Source organism: Arachis hypogaea, chromosome 2 (assembly GCF_003086295.3).
Source record: "Arachis hypogaea cultivar Tifrunner chromosome 2, arahy.Tifrunner.gnm2.J5K5, whole genome shotgun sequence".
Lineage (NCBI taxonomy): Eukaryota > Viridiplantae > Streptophyta > Magnoliopsida > Fabales > Fabaceae > Arachis > Arachis hypogaea.
In genome coordinates this window covers 98,154,792-98,171,666 of record NC_092037.1, presented here as the reverse complement: position 1 = coordinate 98,171,666, position 16,875 = coordinate 98,154,792, and the positions used below count along the sequence as shown (strand labels likewise).

General features: G+C 35.5%; 2 protein-coding genes and 1 long non-coding RNA gene across 3 annotated transcripts; all 3 read left to right on the top strand.

Moving 5' to 3' along the window:
- Positions 1 to 4,516: 4,516 nt before the first annotated feature.
- Positions 4,517 to 11,220, top strand: LOC112755261 (uncharacterized). The gene is made up of 3 exons (XR_003178963.3): positions 4,517 to 4,691; positions 4,835 to 5,036; positions 10,700 to 11,220. It is a non-coding gene; the product is annotated as an uncharacterized lncRNA (long non-coding RNA).
- Positions 11,221 to 14,483: 3,263 nt separating this feature from the next.
- Positions 14,484 to 15,385, top strand: LOC140177516 (putative disease resistance RPP13-like protein 1). Its single transcript, XM_072210634.1, has 2 exons — positions 14,484 to 14,521; positions 14,773 to 15,385. Exons 1-2 carry the CDS (start codon positions 14,484 to 14,486, stop codon positions 15,383 to 15,385), a joined length of 651 nt encoding a protein of 216 aa, XP_072066735.1.
- Positions 15,386 to 15,407: 22 nt separating this feature from the next.
- LOC112729204 (putative disease resistance protein RGA3) lies at positions 15,408 to 16,082 on the top strand. Its single transcript, XM_025779531.1, has one exon. It carries the CDS (start codon positions 15,408 to 15,410, stop codon positions 16,080 to 16,082), a length of 675 nt encoding a protein of 224 aa, XP_025635316.1.
- Positions 16,083 to 16,875: the final 793 nt, after the last annotated feature.

Genomic DNA, 16,875 nt, shown 5'->3' with positions numbered 1-16,875 from the left:
ATCGATGAGGTCACATGACGACGGACTTTATTGAGTGCGTTAATTTGGTGTTGAAGGGTACTCTAAATTTTTGTATATTAGCGCTAGTCCAAGGAACATTTTATCGGTTGAATGAGTCGTTTACGCAAAAAAGTACTAAGGCTTACCAGTGCAAGCGTGTTGTATTTGCTTTCTCTGAGTTTGCCACTCAAAGGATAGAGGCAAACATGCAGCGCGCAGGTAACATTGTTGTGAACCGGTTTGATAAAAGAAATGAGGTGTTTGAGGTGTCACAGAGGTGCGACCTTGGGCATTTCCAGGTGGAGCGACTTCTATGTCGCCATGTTATTGCATGCTGCACTAACTAACGACTGGATTGACAGGTATATGTCAGTGACATATACAAGATGTCAAAGATTCGGAAGGTCTACAGAGTGGAATTTGTCCCATTGGGCGACATGGGAATCAGGGTCATAGTAGCAGTAGATGCCCTCAACGTGCTGGACCAAGTGGGGTTGGTGGCAGTGGTGGCTCGTAGGGTTTTGTTTCCAGTGGTGGGTCTCAAATCATAGTCGTAGTATTTTTAGTTCATGTAGTTCAATTTTGTATTTCGATACCTATGTAATTTAAGTTAATATATTGAGTTAACGCATTCAATTCCTACTTTGACTCAAACTGAAAGTTAATACAACAAATAGAACAGTAAAAGTAAAAAAAATTCGACTAATGAGAAATTAAACAAAGTTCGACTAACTGAAAACTAAAACAAGAAATACAACGATGAAGGAAACAAAGTGCAACAGAAATGAAAACTAATACAACAAATACAACGATGAAATAAACATAGCTCGACTAAACTGAGAACTAATACAACAAACACTAAAGGTTTCTTGAAAACATGCATTTCCTTGTTCGCTGACCCTCTAACACTTGACGGTGTAAACCTGGTCGGTGGACGAACATCTGTCTGCAGGTTGTATTGATGGCCCTGATAAACTCCCTGTCCCTCTGTTGGACTGGATCCACCTCCATCTTCTTGTCCCTTGACTGGACCTGACCTACCTGTCGAGGCGAAAGGACTGGGGATATACCCTCCAACATGCTCTTGTGCCACCGATCGGACACTACTATGATGGGTTCATATGACCCCGATCAATCCGAATGTGCGACTCGATGAGACTAACCGTCGACCGATGCCATGTGGGGTTACGTGGACTACTATGATGGGATGGTTGTGATGTAGGCATCATCAAGACTAGGACCACCGCTATCAAAGAATCGACGGATGATAGCATAGTTCCCAAGAGATGGTTGTGCTAGTGAGAATGGGAGAAAGTATGCGAGTCCGAATCCAACACTGCTGCGCTGGCTGTGATGTGATCTGAGACGGCTCGACTGCCCATGAGAAGGCTGTGGGCGATGATACAGAAACGTCTGAAACACTGCATAAGGCTGTGCTAGATGCTGCGGTGGTGGCTACTGAGGTAGATACTGTGGTGGGTGCTGATGAATGAATTCTGATTGCCTCAGGTACATCCCATATGATCTACTGTACCAACTCTGGTAATCGGCAGATGGAATGAAGTCGACAATTAGTTGCAGACCTCGATCTCGCAGATGACTATCTGGTTACCCCATTGTTGTATCCATTCATCATGAATCCCGTGCCAGTCATGGTGCTGTACTCCCCGAAGAGTATAGCAATGCGTGTCAATTGGTATGACTTGTATTGCGAGAGGGGGTTATGCATATCAGTATTGGCAAACCACTCAGCTCACAGTAAGCCATTCGACACACTCAAACAACACCAATGGCCCCACCGTGTCACAAACGTCAAGGTGTAGGTTCGCAGGAATGATGAAGCCAACATACAACCTCTAAACAAACTGCAAAACTGCAAAATAATTTCGAGAAGCATTAAATTATTAATAATACTATAAATTATAACAGAAAATCTCTAAACCCATACTCACCTCCTCCATAAGGTCGCTTGAGTGTCTAATAGTCGCTTGAGTCATATCTCGTAGTTTTCAGACCCGTGAATGATGATTCCATCTGCAACATAAATAATTATCTACATAGTTTGAATTAAATCTTGCCAGTAAACCATAAATAACATATACATTAAATTCGAATAAAATAATCACAATTACCTGCGTGCAACAGGTATCTCAGCCGATGCAAGCTGGTGTCGGAAAATCAGCTCCAGCCACGGCATAAGCTCCCCCGCCCAAGCAAACAAAAAATCAAGTGAGCAATCCATCTCCTTACAATCTGTGATGCACGACATAGTGACCTAAAAAGTGCGCTAAACAAGCTGACCACCAACTGTAATTGTCAATCTGATCAAAATTCTGGAGTAGTGGTAATTATTTTGCATAGGTATATGCCATTGACTTATCCACGATGATTGTGGTACCCAAAAGACAAAAAATTTGACACATAACATAGCGCATAACAAACTCCCATGTGTCCAAAGGCTGTGTGTCTAGCGCATAACAAACTCCCATGTGTCCAAAGGCTGTGTGTCTCTAATATGGCGAATCTATGAAAGATTTATGTAGCTCTTTGAGTAACGGCTCACTTCGGGTTCACTACCGAATATCGCAAGGCTCTGCGTGACTAAGACGAGGTTGACTGCTTGGTCCGATGGCAGTCACGACATCTTGGTCACGCATAGCCTTGCAATATTCAACAGTGAACTGAAGTGAACCGTTCCTCCAAGAGCTATATAAATCTTTCATGCGTTCGCCATATTAGAGACACATAGCCTTTGGACACATGGGAGTCTGTTATGTGTTATGTTAGGTATCACATCTTCTGTTTACTCTGCTGGGTACCACACTCTTGGCAGCTAGGTTGATGGCATATGCCCAGCAAAGTACCACTGCTCCAAAACTTTGATCAGCAATTACAGTTGGGGTCATCTTGTCTAGCGCACCTTTATAGGAAACTGTATCGTGCATCACAGTACGAATGTAAGGAGATAGATGACCCTCTTGATTTGTTGTTTGCTTGAGCGTAGAAACGTATTCCATGGCTGGCACCGATTCCCCGACAGTAGCTTGCGCCCCCACTGAGATACAGAGACCCGCATGTAACTCTCATTATTTTATTTGAATCTAACGTGTATGTTATTCTTGGTTTACTGGCAAGATTTAATTTAAACTATGTGGATAAGTTTCTATATTACAGATAGAATCGATCATCCACGAGTCCGAAAACGACGAAATACGACTCAGGTATCTAATAGGCACACAATCAACTTTATAGAGGAGGTGAGTATGGGTTTAGAGGTTTTTCGTTATAATTTACTGTATTATTAATAATTTAATGCTTCTCGAATCATTTTGCAGTTTGTCTGGAGGCCGTCGGCATCATCATTCCTACATGCACACTTTGATGTCTGGAATAGTGAGGCTATTGGTGTCGTTCGAGTCTGTCGAATGGCTTCTTGCGGATCGAGTAGTTCGCCAATATGGATATGTAGAGTCCCCCTTGACAATACAAGCCATACCAGTTGACACGCATTGCTATACTCTTCGAGGAGAACAACACCACGACTGGTGTGGGGATTCAAGATGAATGGATATAACAATGGGGTAACTATCGGGGTCTGCAACTAATTGCAGACTTCACCATGTCTGCCGATTATCGGAGTCGGTACAGCAGATCAACGAGATGTACCTGAGGCTGTCGAAATTCATTCACCGCAGCATCTAGCACAGCCTTATGTAGTGTTTCAGCCGTTTTCGTATCATCGCTCACGGCCATCTCATGGGGAGTTGAGCCATCACAGATCACATCACAGCCAGCACAACAGATTTTAGAATAAATTTAAAAAGATCACAAAGTATTCAGATTTTAGAATTAATTTTTATATATTTTTATTGAATGTGACCATTACAAATGTGAGTCACTTAAAGTTGAAAGATGATGATTTTTGTTGGAGTCACTTAAATGTGAGTCCCTTAAACTCCTCGATTTTACTATATTTCTTTTTTGTTGGAGTATAATTATTTACTAGTCTTTTTAATTATTGGATTGATGCTAGTACTTTTTATTAATTTATTTTGTAGTTATAATTTTAAAAATTGTATTCACATACTGGTATCCTGCGGATTTACATGGATCAATAACCATTACCCCCTTTATATCATTTTTTTTTGTCTTGGACTAAGCCCAAAAACCCTACCCGAACCCCGGCCCACCCAACCCAAGATCCTAACTAATTTTTCTCCACTTCAACGCCTCTACAGGTTGCAGGAAGATGCCCCCATTTTGTTATAATCTCCCATTGTTGCAATGAACACATTACAAGCTCCTTCTTCCAATTAATTAATATTTTGGAACAAGCATAGGTGCAATTGGGTCAAGTCCGAATAGGTCTCTCTGTCGTCGTCTCCTCCGCACGAAGGTCCGCCACAGAGGAAAAAGGAAAAGCACACAAGGCCGTAGCCATGCTTCATCGGCGATCTTCTTATTATCCATTCTATCAACCTCTAATCACCTCCGAAACTCTGAATTCCATTTGGACATTGCGGTGGGTCTATAAAATCTTCCTTTTGACACTTGCAGTTACCCTTTCATCTCTTTTGATGATTCTTGCTAACTCCTTTGGAGGTCTCACACACCATTGTCGCCCTAAAGCTCTCGAAGAAGCCATTTTTGCCACTTTATGTGCCAGCTCATTACCCTCCCTTGGAGTCCAGGTAAGACCAACTTCTGGCTGGTTATTTATCAGTTCGAATATGTCATTTAACACTGCATCAATCTCTCAAAGCTTGCTTCTTGATTTAATTGTTTGGACTAGTACTAAGCTATCTGTCTCAATTAAACATCTCCCTAATTGTAGATTTTTAGAGAGAATCATGGCGTCCCTCATGGCATGAGCTTCAACAGCTAATGGAGATATTGTTTTGAAGTTCATTGTAGATCCAGATAGAACCTTACCATCACAGTTCCTTATTACTGCTGCCGATGCTGCCTGACCAGTTTCTTTATCAAATGATGCATCAATGCTAATCTTCATCCAACCATTTGGCGGTGGTCTCCAGGTAATTTGTTTCCTGTGTCTGTTATTTATTACTTCTTTTACTTTTTCTTTCTGCTCTGTTGATTTCCTGAATTCTGCTTCTTTGTTGATCGCTGTAATAATTATTGTTTTTGGGCTGAGCTATTTATGCTGAAATATAAAAGAGTTCCTAGCTTTCCAAATAGACCAACTTATGAAAGCCAAGTTGTTAATCTTACTCTGTGTTCCACACCCATCTTCAGCCTTTAATCTATTGACTATTGCTAGTAACCACTTCGCGAAAGATGTGACATTATTAGGGGTGGGTGAACATTGAATCTGGGATCCAAACCACACTGCTCTAGTCCATGGGCATAGTAGTAGTGCATGTTCAACTGTCTCCTCTGCCTCTTGACAAATGCTGCAGGTAGGCTTTTTTATAATTTTCCTTGTAAATAGATTATAATTCACAGCCAATATATTATGACAAGCCTTCCAAAGGAACATTTTCAATTTTTAGGGGATATGCATTCCCCAAATTGTCTTCCATAACTCCTTCAGATCCGTACTTGATGATGCTTGATTTTGAGCTTGATCTATCTTCTCTGCCCTTGCTAGATGATACCCTATTTTCACCGTATATTCTCCGTTTTCCTTATATGGCCAGATCAGACCATCTTTCTTATTTATTAGGCTTATTGGTGTCTTTATGATTCTCTCGCCAACCTGATTCGGAAAGATGTTCTGAATTTTCCTCACATTCCAACCCTCTCCCTCTATCAGGATTTCCTTTACCTTTATGTTTCTTTCTCCAATTGGGAGTTCTAATCTCCCACTTCCTTCTATCCAATTCTTGGCCCATACGTTCACCTCTGATCCATCACCAATGCTCCAGCAACCTTTCATTCTCAAAAAGTCTCTTCCTTCCAAAATACTGTTCCAAATACACGAAGCCTCCTTACTCCTCTTAGCTTCCCAAAAATTGCCATTCGGATAATAAAGAGCTTTGAGAATTTTTATCCAAGTTGCATCCGGATTATTGATAATTCTCCAAGCTTGCTTAGCCAAATAAGCTAAATTATGTACCTCCAAGTCCTTAAAGCCTAATCCTCCATCAAGTTTTTCTGCCGTTATTTTTTCCCAACTTTTTCAGTGTATACCTCTTCTTTTTCCTTGATTTGACCACCAAAACCTAGCGATTTTTGCACTCAGTCGATTACAAAAATTCTTTGGAAACTTTACTACGCTCATAGCATATGACGGTATTGCCTGTATTACTGCCTTAATTAGCACCTCTTTCCTTGCCTGATTTAAAAGGTTTTCTTTCCAGCCCTCAATTTTGTTATCTATTCTCTCCTCTATCCATGCTAAAGCTTGGTTTTTAGATCTTTCCCATTTTGCTGGTAAGCCAAGGTATTTTCCCGGATTTTTCCAAGCTGAAATTCCCAAAATTTCTTCTATATTTACCCTTGTCTGGATTGGGATAGCATTGCCAAAAGAAATTCCCGACTTCTGAAGGTTAATCTCCTGACCCGAGGCTTTCGTATAAAGATTAAGGATTTGAATAATCTGATATACCTCCTCTTCGTTAGTCTCTGCAAAAATAATACAATCATCTGCAAAAAGTAAATGCGTTAATGAAGGAGCATTAGAAGCTAATTTTATTCCTGAGATAATATTCTTGTTCTGGGCCTCATTCATCAAAATAGTAAATACTTCTGCAGCAATAATAAACAGATAGGGAGATAAAGGATCTCCTTGTCTTAAACCTCTTTGTGAAACTATCTTTTTTGATAAATTTTCATTAATTTTAATCCTATAGTTTGCACTCCTCACACAACTCATTACCAACTTAAACCATTTCATATCAAAACCAAAAGCTTTGAGCACCTCTTCCAAAAAGCTCCATTCAAGTCTATCATAAGCCTTATTCATATCTAGTTTAATGGCTAGCATATCGACAGCATTTTTTCCTTTCCTATCTATTTTATGAAAAGCCTCTTGTACTATAATAATATTATCCTGAATAAGTCTTCCCCCTACAAAGGCACTTTGTATCGGAGATTCAATATTCCCTAAAAAAAACTCTCAATCTTAACACTAAAATCCTGGATATAATTTTATAAATAAAGTTACAACAACTAATAGGTCTAAGGTGATTTAGGTTTTCAGGATTCTTAATTTTAGGGATTAAAACAAGGGTGGTTTCACTAATATCATCTAGCATGACTCCATCAACAAAAAAATTCCTCACCACTTCACACACATCCCTCTTAATAATATCCCAATGCTTTTGATAAAACCTACCATTGAGGCCATCCGGACCTGGTGCTTTCATACCACCCATACTGAAAACAACTTTCTTAATCTCCCCATCACTTATATCTTATGTTCCATAAGGCATTTATTCATCTCATCTGTTACTCTTTTAAGAATTTTCTTGATGCACTCTTTCATGTTCACCTTATCGGAGGCTTTGAATAATCTTAAAAAGTAATTCTCTGCTAAACTCAAGATCTCAGTTTCTCCTTGAATCCATTGCCCTTCTTCATTCTTAATCCTATCAATTCTATTCCTATCTCTTCTTTGAATAGTTGTGGCGTGAAAGAAAAATGTGTTTTTGTCACCCCACTTAAACCATTTAAGTCTAGATCTTGCGCCCCAATATTTCTCTTCTTGCATCCACAGTTTACTAATCTTATCCCTAATCTGTGCTATACTATATTGCTGATCTTCTGTGAACTCAGAGTTTTGTAACCCTATTAGCCTCTCCTTTAACTTGGCTATTTCTAAATCAGCCCTTGCAAAAGTCTTTCTACTCCATCTTTTTAAATCCTCTTTACAATGTTTAATCTTTTGAGAAAAACTATTCCAGTTATATCTTTGAGCACTTATCATATTCCATCCTTTTTGAATAACTTCTTTACATTCCTCGTGGTCATCCCAAAATACTTCATATCTAAAATACTTGTTTACTTTTTTAACCGGATTAAGATTAAGAACTAAAGGGCAGTGGTCAGAGCTAATAGCTGGGAGGGCTTCTAAAGTGGCATGTTGAAATATTTCCCTCCATCTCCAATTGACCAGCACTCTATCTAATCTTTTTCTAGTTATAAAGTCACCTCTAGAATTACTAAACCATGTGAATTTATTTCCCTTTAGATCCAGGTCCATTAAACAGTTAGTGTTAACAAAATTTTCAAACTCTTCCACCTGATTCTTAGGTTTAGGGTGCAGCCCAATCTTTTCTTCTTGTGTAAGAATATCATTGAAATCACCTAAACAGGCTTGTGGTTCCTCTGGATTAATATTACTCTCAGTTAGCATTTTCCACAGCCTCTTTCTATTCCTAAAAATAGGATTACCATACAAAAAGTTACAACTCCAACCATTGCCTTTGCTATCACTAATTTTAGTTTTAATATAATTATCACACCAAGAGTAAACATTAATATTCACAATATCTTTCCACAAAATACATAGACCACCGGACAAGTCCCGAGGTTCTACACAAAAGTATTTATCAAAATGTAACCTTCTTCTTATTCTTTTTATCTTAATATCCTTAGCTCTAGTTTCTATCAAAAAAATAATAGACGGCTTTTTCTGTTTACATAAATTTAAAAGTTCAGAAATTGTCAAGGATGCCGCCACTCCACGACAATTCCAGCTAAGTATGATCATGGCTGAGGTTGGGGCATGTATAGGCCCGCCTCCTCAGCCATGATACAGTTACCTGGTTCCCATTCTGCTGTCATCATAACCAAGTTCTCTTCCTTCTCTTTTCTTGCTCCATTGCCTCCCACCTTGTTGGTCTTCTTTTCCTGGTCCTCTTCATTCACTTTCTGAATCCCTTCCATTGCAATTAAGCTTAAAGCATTGGCCTCCACAGAGTCTTCACCATCTGCCACTCTTGATCTCTTAAAGTCTTGAGCTTCCTCTTTTAGCATGTCTTCATTCCACTCAGCATTAGATATCATAAGAATTCCTTTATCTTTCCTCTTCCTTTTCAAACTCAACTCAGTTTCTATTTTTCATGCAAGTTTGAGTTTCCATCTTGTTGTTTCTCCAAAACCCTCTTTTATAACTTCATTTTCTTCATCCTCATCAACAGCTAATTCCACAAAGTACTCCATCCCTTCTTCATTCTTTGATTTTCCCACCTCCTTTTCCTCCTTACCAAAAGCTGGGTTTTTATTTCCTCTCTATATTCCCATTTTCCTCCTCCTCGATTCTGATAGTCTTCAGCGTTGCCATGTTGTTCCTTCCCTTTGAATAATATACTCCTTCCTAATGTGTTTTTCCTATATGCTGCTGAGAACCTCCTCAACTCTTCTCTTATGGTGACCTCCTTTCTATTCTCTATTCTGCCTTTCTCTTTTTTCTGCACCGTATAGCTGTTTACCTCCTCTGAAGATGCTTGTACCATCAGCCCAACCCTCCTAAAATTGTTTTCTGCTGGTTCAGCCCTTAAAAGTTTAAGAGGGCTTTTTTCACACTCTTTTCCTTTTTGAACATCATTTGTTTCTTTAATGGGCTTCTCCACCATATTCAGCCCAAATATTCTATTCTCCTGACACTTTTCTCTAATCTCTTCAACTTGGGCTTGCCTCTCCAATTGGCCCTTGTCTACAATCTCTCTCATTTCTCTCTCTGCAGCATTAATTAGATAGGTTGTCCTTAATATTCTTGTGTTATCATTCCTTTCCTGAAAATCTGGGATATTTTGCTATACTTGTACCTGCTCCTCCCCAAGCACTCTCCTAGATTGGTTTTTCAAGAAATCTACTTTCCTGAATTCCTGCTGCAAAACCTGTTCAGCTCTGATCATACTCTCCTCAGTGTCTTGTTTCCCCTCACTCTCTTTCTTCCTGCTCTGCCATCCACGCGCTTCCTCCTCAACCTCTCTCTCCTTCCATCCTTCTTGTTTTGAGCTACCAACAGCCATGGATGCATTAGATCGGCCCTGATGAACTCCCAGTCCTGCTGAATAACGCGGCTTTGTCGGATCCCAAGAAGCCATTGCTGTTGGATTTGTGCAACTTTTCTTTTCATGCCCAATGATACCACAGTTAAAGCAATAACAGTCTGGCAGTCTCTCGTATCTGAAATGAACCCACATATGTGGTAACGATTCTCTAGCTAACCAAAATCCCTTTGGGAGTTGCTTAGTTATATTGATCCCCACTCTGATCCTCAAAAAATATCTCCGCAGAACTCCTTCCACCTTTGGATCTTCTGCTTCAGCAAGTACTCCCAGCATGTTCCCAATTTGAATAGCTGCTTCTTTATGGATGTAATCCAGTAGCAAGCCGTGAACTTGTATCCAAAACTCCATTATATCATGATCAACTTCGAAAACTGATTCACCCTCAGTCTACAGTCTGAAGTTAATCAAGTTACCTCTCACATTCCATGGACTGTTTTGGAGTATCTGTTACCCTTTCCTCCTATCTTTGAAGCTGAACAGCATCTTTTTTAACCCTATCTCAGTAACTGCTACTCCTTGAGGGTTGCCCCACATCCCCATCAGTGCATTCTTGCAAGCTCTGAAGCTGATTTCCTTGTCCGAAATAACTTTTCCCACAATGTTGACACAATCAGCTCTAAATCCTTGCTCTCCTGGTTTCTTGAGGTTGATAACTTTCCCTTCTATACAGTCCATGCCAAATTTTGCCATTTCCTAATGTTACCTCTTGTTTGCAGGTTCCTTGCTTCTGGCGTGCGATGTTTGATATACAATTGTATTTTGGTAAAATTTTGAAGATTGCTATTGGTGATTTGTGATGGTGTAAATGTGAGTGTCAGTGTTTATAAACTCCCTTCTGGAGAAGAACCTACTGTTCTGAGAAATCACTATCATTATTAATACTCTCATTGCTGATCTTGGGCGTGTTCAAGTTTTCGCATGTGTTGGGCTCACCAAAACAAAAAATTGGGCCACATATAAATATATAATTATTATAGAACAAGTCCAAGAAACAAAATAATATTATGTATAACCTTGACAAGAATGTAAATTTTAATTTGTGCAGTCTATTACTCTTATAAATTTATAATAGGGCATGATATTTAGGATGTTGTTAGCATTAGTATTAAATAACATTATGTCTATTATAGTTCTGTTATAACTATATAGTTTGTTAATTAGATTATCTTATTCTGTTTATTAAGTAAATCAGTTATAGTTCTGTTATAAGAATTTTTTTATGTTTGGTTGTGATTAACTATGTTCTTTCCACGTTTTTTTGACAGCTTGAGTTCTTGATTTTCAATTGACAAGCCCAAAATCTATTCATCTATGCCACAAAAAATGATACAATAACTAAACTTTGAAGTGTAAAAATCTCTTTCTTTTTTAAGCCTATAAGCAAAAGCAGTAGAAGAAGAAAAAACTGCTTACCAAGTAGTCTCAAAAAACTGGTTGAATATTGGCAGCATGCAGCACATATCTCATGTCCACCAAAATAGATATTTGATTGTAACAAAAATTGGCTACTTTCTGTGAAATTATACCAAAAGTTTCAGATATTCAAACCTTCAAAAGTTTTGTTTTTTTTTTAGGGAAAAGAAAAAGAAAAAGGAAAAAAAAAGAATATAGTAGTGAGGTTATTTACCTGCAGAACAACAGTCAATGATAATGCGAGGACCATCCTAGCCACCAATCCAAAAATAAAAGATGCAGCTTCAAGAAAGTTAAAAAAGAAATACATGTAATGCTAGCTTTAAGATGAAATCAATCAAGTGGAATATACATGAAAGTGTTTCTTATAAACATGCAACACAAGGTATGAAAAAACCACACTAAGTGAGCACATGGAAGCAACCTGATAGTTATGTTTTCGGTAAAACACAGTAAAACAGTAAAACGTGGTGCATAACACCAACTAAATTTCAAAAGACAATAAATGACTAACAAGAATCAGAGACATTAATTTTAAATAATTCTGTTTGAAGGACTCAAAATAAAAAAAAGAACCCATAAACTGTCACAGCAAAAATAACATCAATAAACATAAATAAAAGAGAAAATAAACATTCAAACCAAAACCATCAAAGATGACACCTAACTAAATAAAAATAAGATCAAGAAAAACTAAACAAATACATCAGATACAATAACTTAAATACTTCCCTATGATAATTAAACACAAGTCCTTAATAAAACATAATAATAAATTCATAAATAAGCTTAATAAAAATAAGTTATAATAAAAAATTATATATTTATAAAATGCATAAAATTTATAAAAAAAATAAACATATAAAAAATAGAACTAAATAAACTATCTCATTCTTTAAAACTGTAGATTAAGTCCCCAAAAAAGAGAATTAATTTGACTCAATGTTTGAATATAATCATTTTCAGCATTAGTCAAATACTAACCTTGTTCCAAAAATAGTTTTACATGTAGTGTATATTAATTTTGATCTGAGACATGATTCAATTGTTGTGGTCAGATCCATGAAATTTTTTCTGATTTCATTTTGTCCTTGCCTTCTCTAGGCCCATACAAATAAGACATTCTTAGACATCATGATTCTTCTTCCCAGTACTAAACTATCTTTATGAAAGTTATTATTAACATAGTAACTCTTTCTATAAATGAAACTAAAGCTACATCAAATTTCAGAATAATATTTTTAATCATCCTAAAATTAAAATTAATAACATAATTTAGTCTTTTATAATTTTTATAATAAAAACATATATTTCTTTATTATCATAGCAGAAATACTCACTCTTTATAATATTATTATATTTTTATTCAATTGAATATTTATAAAATATTTTTTTATTATAAGTTGAAAAATTTTAAAGATTATTTTTTTTTTATTTTTTTCTATTCAAATCTTTTTACTAACATTACATCATATATTTCATAATTTCTTATAGCATTTCGTTCAATAGGAGTAACCTTTGAATCATAAAGAATACTAAATATTATTCATATTGAACAGAATGTTATTAGAGAATATAAATTATATTTTTTTTTTCATTTTTAAAATGTCTCTGTTCAAATTATAATGTCTAATTACATTTCGTATAATAGGAATAATCCTTAATACTGTTAATGGTTCATGGTTATTTTTATTGAAGGAAATATTATTAGAAATGATAAATTATATGATATATTTTTAGGAAAAAAGATTTGAACAGAAACAAATCTTAAATATAAAAATAATTAATTTTAAAAACTTTATAATTTGTATTAAAAAAATATTTTATAAAAATTCAATCAAATAAAAATAAAAATATAATAATAATATAAAAGGAGAATATTTCTCTCGTGATAACAAAATATATTTATTATGAAAATTACAAAAGAATAAAGCATGCTATCAATCTTAATGATAGGACAATCAAATATATTATTCTAAAACTTTTGTAGCCTTAGATTTCATCCACGAAAAGAATTACTATATTAATATGTGGAATGGAGAATTCTGTTATGATGAGGAGAAAAAATTATATTTGAAGTACCTTATACAAGCAAAAAAAATATAGATATTAAAATATGTTAATTTGATATTTGAAGTATCGTGATGCATGCAAAAAAAATAATATAGATATTTGAACAATTCATAAAAAAAGTCCATAAAGTTGCACTACAAAAATAACAATAAACATAAATAAAAAATAAAAAATAAACATATAAAATATAAAAAAATTAAGTAAATCGCCTCACACTCTAAAAGTATAAATTAAACTTTTAAAAAAATAGTCACAAAAAAATCTTTAAAAAAATACTAATTTACTCCAATTTTTGAAGATAATTATTTTAAATATGTTATATTATAACAAGAGTAATATTTTATTGTGCATGATGGTGAATTTTAATTTTTTACACTCCACTCTCGAAGAGTACATGTTATATGTAATAAGAGTAATTCTTTTATAAATCTTTGTCAATGAGTACATGTTATCAGTACTAAGAGTTATTTTCAGTAAAAGAAATGCTTTCAAAGATTATAAATTATACAAAGTCTCTTAAAAAAACACATCAACAGGAACAGGTTATAAAAATGAAAAAAATTTATTTTTAAAATTTTTTTCTTTATAAAAAAGAAAATATTATTTTATAAAAATAATATTGATTGAAATTATACTAACATTATAATAAGAAAATATCTTCTTAATAATAACGATGAAATTCATACTTTTAACATAAAAATTATGAAATGCTAAACCATGCTATAAATCTTAATTCTAAAATGATTAGACATATCATTTTAGAATTTCGTAAAGCACTAGATTTTATTCATAGAGATAATTACATTGACCCTGAGTTTGATAAAGATAGTTGTGTGCTAGGACAAAAAAAATAATAAGGTAAAAGAATGTCTGGTTAGTGTAGGCTTCAAGCCAATTTAACATATTAAAGTCATATACAAAATGAAATCTGAATAAATTTCAAAAATATGGCCAAAACAGTTAAATGATGTCTCAATAAAAATTAACATACACCATAGGTGAAAGCATTCAAACATGTCATTGTTTTCGAGGAAAAGACCCAGAAGCATCATGTGAACTTGTCTAAAAGACCAATAAGCATCTCAATTTTAAAGTCAATTTACAATACCATATACTTGGCTAAACTACACTGCAACCTACCACTTCCTTCTTACCCTTTTGTGTTCGTCAGAATTTTTGAATTCCAGAGCATACTATAAACAACTTCCCTCACCCTTTCTTACTTTCTTGTTCTTGTGAACTTGGTTGCATCACTTGTTGGAGGAGCTTTCCTCTATTCTTTTCTCAATGTTCTTTTCGACAGGTTGTCCGATGATAAGTTTGTCAACTGGATCCGAGGAAAGAAGCTTGACCAGGATCCGTGTGGAAGGTTGGAGAATATTTTAAACGTGGTTGAAGCTGTGCTGAATGATGCTGAGAAGAAACAGATCACTGACAATGCTGTCAAAAGGTGGCTCAAAAATCTTCAAGATGCTGTCTATGATGCTGTTGACTTGTTGGATGAAATATGCACCAAAGCTGCCACTCAAAAGGATCCAAGTAACTTCCTGTCTCATATCTTCAATTCACAAGATAAGGATATAGTTGTGACTACGATTGAAGAAGTCATTGCTAGACTAGAGGATATTGCGAAATACAAAGATATCCTTGGTCTGGAAAAGATTGCAGCGAAGAACATGTCAGGGAGGATTCCATCAACCTCACTAGTTAAAAAATCTGATATGTTTGTTGGCAGGGACAGAAAGAAGGATACCTTAGTGAAATTGTTGTTAGATGATACTAAAGATGGTGAAATATCTGTGATTCCCATCGTGGGCATGGGTGGGATAGGAAAAACTACTCAGGCAAAATTGGTTTATAATGATGCGGAAGTGAAACAAAAATTTCATGTTAAAAGCATGGGTTTGTGTTGGTGAGGAGGAATTTGATGTTCTTAAGATGACAAAGACTGTGACAGAGAAAACTGGTAATTCTTGTCACCCAAATGATTTAGATACAGTTCAAAATCATTTGAAGGATAAGTTAGAAGGAAAGAAATTCTTGGTTGTTGTAGATGATGTATGGAGCAATAATCGTGAGGGTTGGGAAAGTTTTCTAACTCCTTTTGAATGTGGAAGTGATGGAGGTCATACTGTTGTAACATCCCGTCTTGATTCAGTTGCTTCTATGGTGAAAACTAATCACATTCAACCTTTCAATTTGAGTTTGTTGCATGAGGAAGATTGTTGGTTAGTGTTTGCAAAACATGCATTTTTTCCTACTGAATCTAGAGACCGTTCAGCTCTAGAAATTACTGGTAGAAAAATTGTTGAAAAGTATAAAAGGTTACCTTTGACTGTTCAAACACTTGGGAGCTTATTAAGGACAAAAGATCATGAGAAGAGCTTATTAAGGACAAAAGATCATGAGAGGGAATGGATTGATGTTTTGTATAATGAGATTTGGGAGTTTTCTGAAGATGAGAGTAGCATTCTTCCTGGATTAAGAATTAGTTATTACTACCTTCCATCGAACTTAAAACGTTGCTTTGTTTATTGTTCTTTATTCCCGAAACACTATGAATTCGAAAGAGATGAACTGGTGTTATTGTGGATGGCAGAAGATCTTTTGTAGCAACCAAAGAGTGACAGCACTTTAGAACAAGTTGGTTATAAATATTTTACAAATTTAGCTTCAAGATCATTTTTTCAACATTTTAACTTTGGTGAAGATTCATTTGTGATGCACGATCTCATGTATGATCTAGCGACATTCTGTGGTGGAAAGTTCTTTTTTAGAACCTTTGAACTCAAAAATGCAGCCAAGCATGATGCTTATCCTCGTCATCTTTCATAATATAAATTCATGTCAATGCAAAAGGAACATAGGTATCATAGAAGATTGGCATTGACAGATAAATAATGTCACCCAACAGTATAAAACAAGTCACTGAAGCACCAAAATAATACCAAAAAAGATACAACAGTTGAATAAGAACATTTGAACACTAATGGTAAAATAATAAATTTAAAAAAAGAAAATAAAACAGGCACAGGATGAAAATGTTATGAATGAAAGCATGCAAATGTAATAAAGAAAATAGAATGAAAGAGAATGAGGATGAGAAGTTAAATAAACGAAGAAAAAGAAAATAAGAAAGGAGGAATGATCATATAAAAGATGACGAGGATAAGCATCATGCTTGGCTGCATTTTTGAATTCAAAGGTTCTAGAAAAGAACTTTCATCAGAGTTAAAATGTTGAAAAAATGATCTTGAAGCTAAATAAGTAAAATATTTATAACCAACTTCTTCTAAAGTGCTGTCACTCTTTGGTTGCTGCAAAAGACTTTCTGCCATCCACAATAACACCAGTTCATCTCTTTCGAATTCATAGTCTTTCGGGAATAAAGAACAATAAACAAAGC

Bases quoted from the DNA above. Each gene is read 5' to 3' on its own strand.
- LOC140177516 (XM_072210634.1), top strand. From the start codon at position 14,484: ATGTCATTGTTTTCGAGGAAAAGACCCAGAAGCATCAT. The intron at 14,522-14,772 runs GTGAACTTGTCT...TCTTTTCGACAG, and splicing joins AAAAGACCCAGAAGCATCAT to GTTGTCCGATGATAAGTTTG.
- LOC112729204 (XM_025779531.1), top strand. From the start codon at position 15,408: ATGACAAAGACTGTGACAGAGAAAACTGGTAATTCTTGTCACCCAAAT.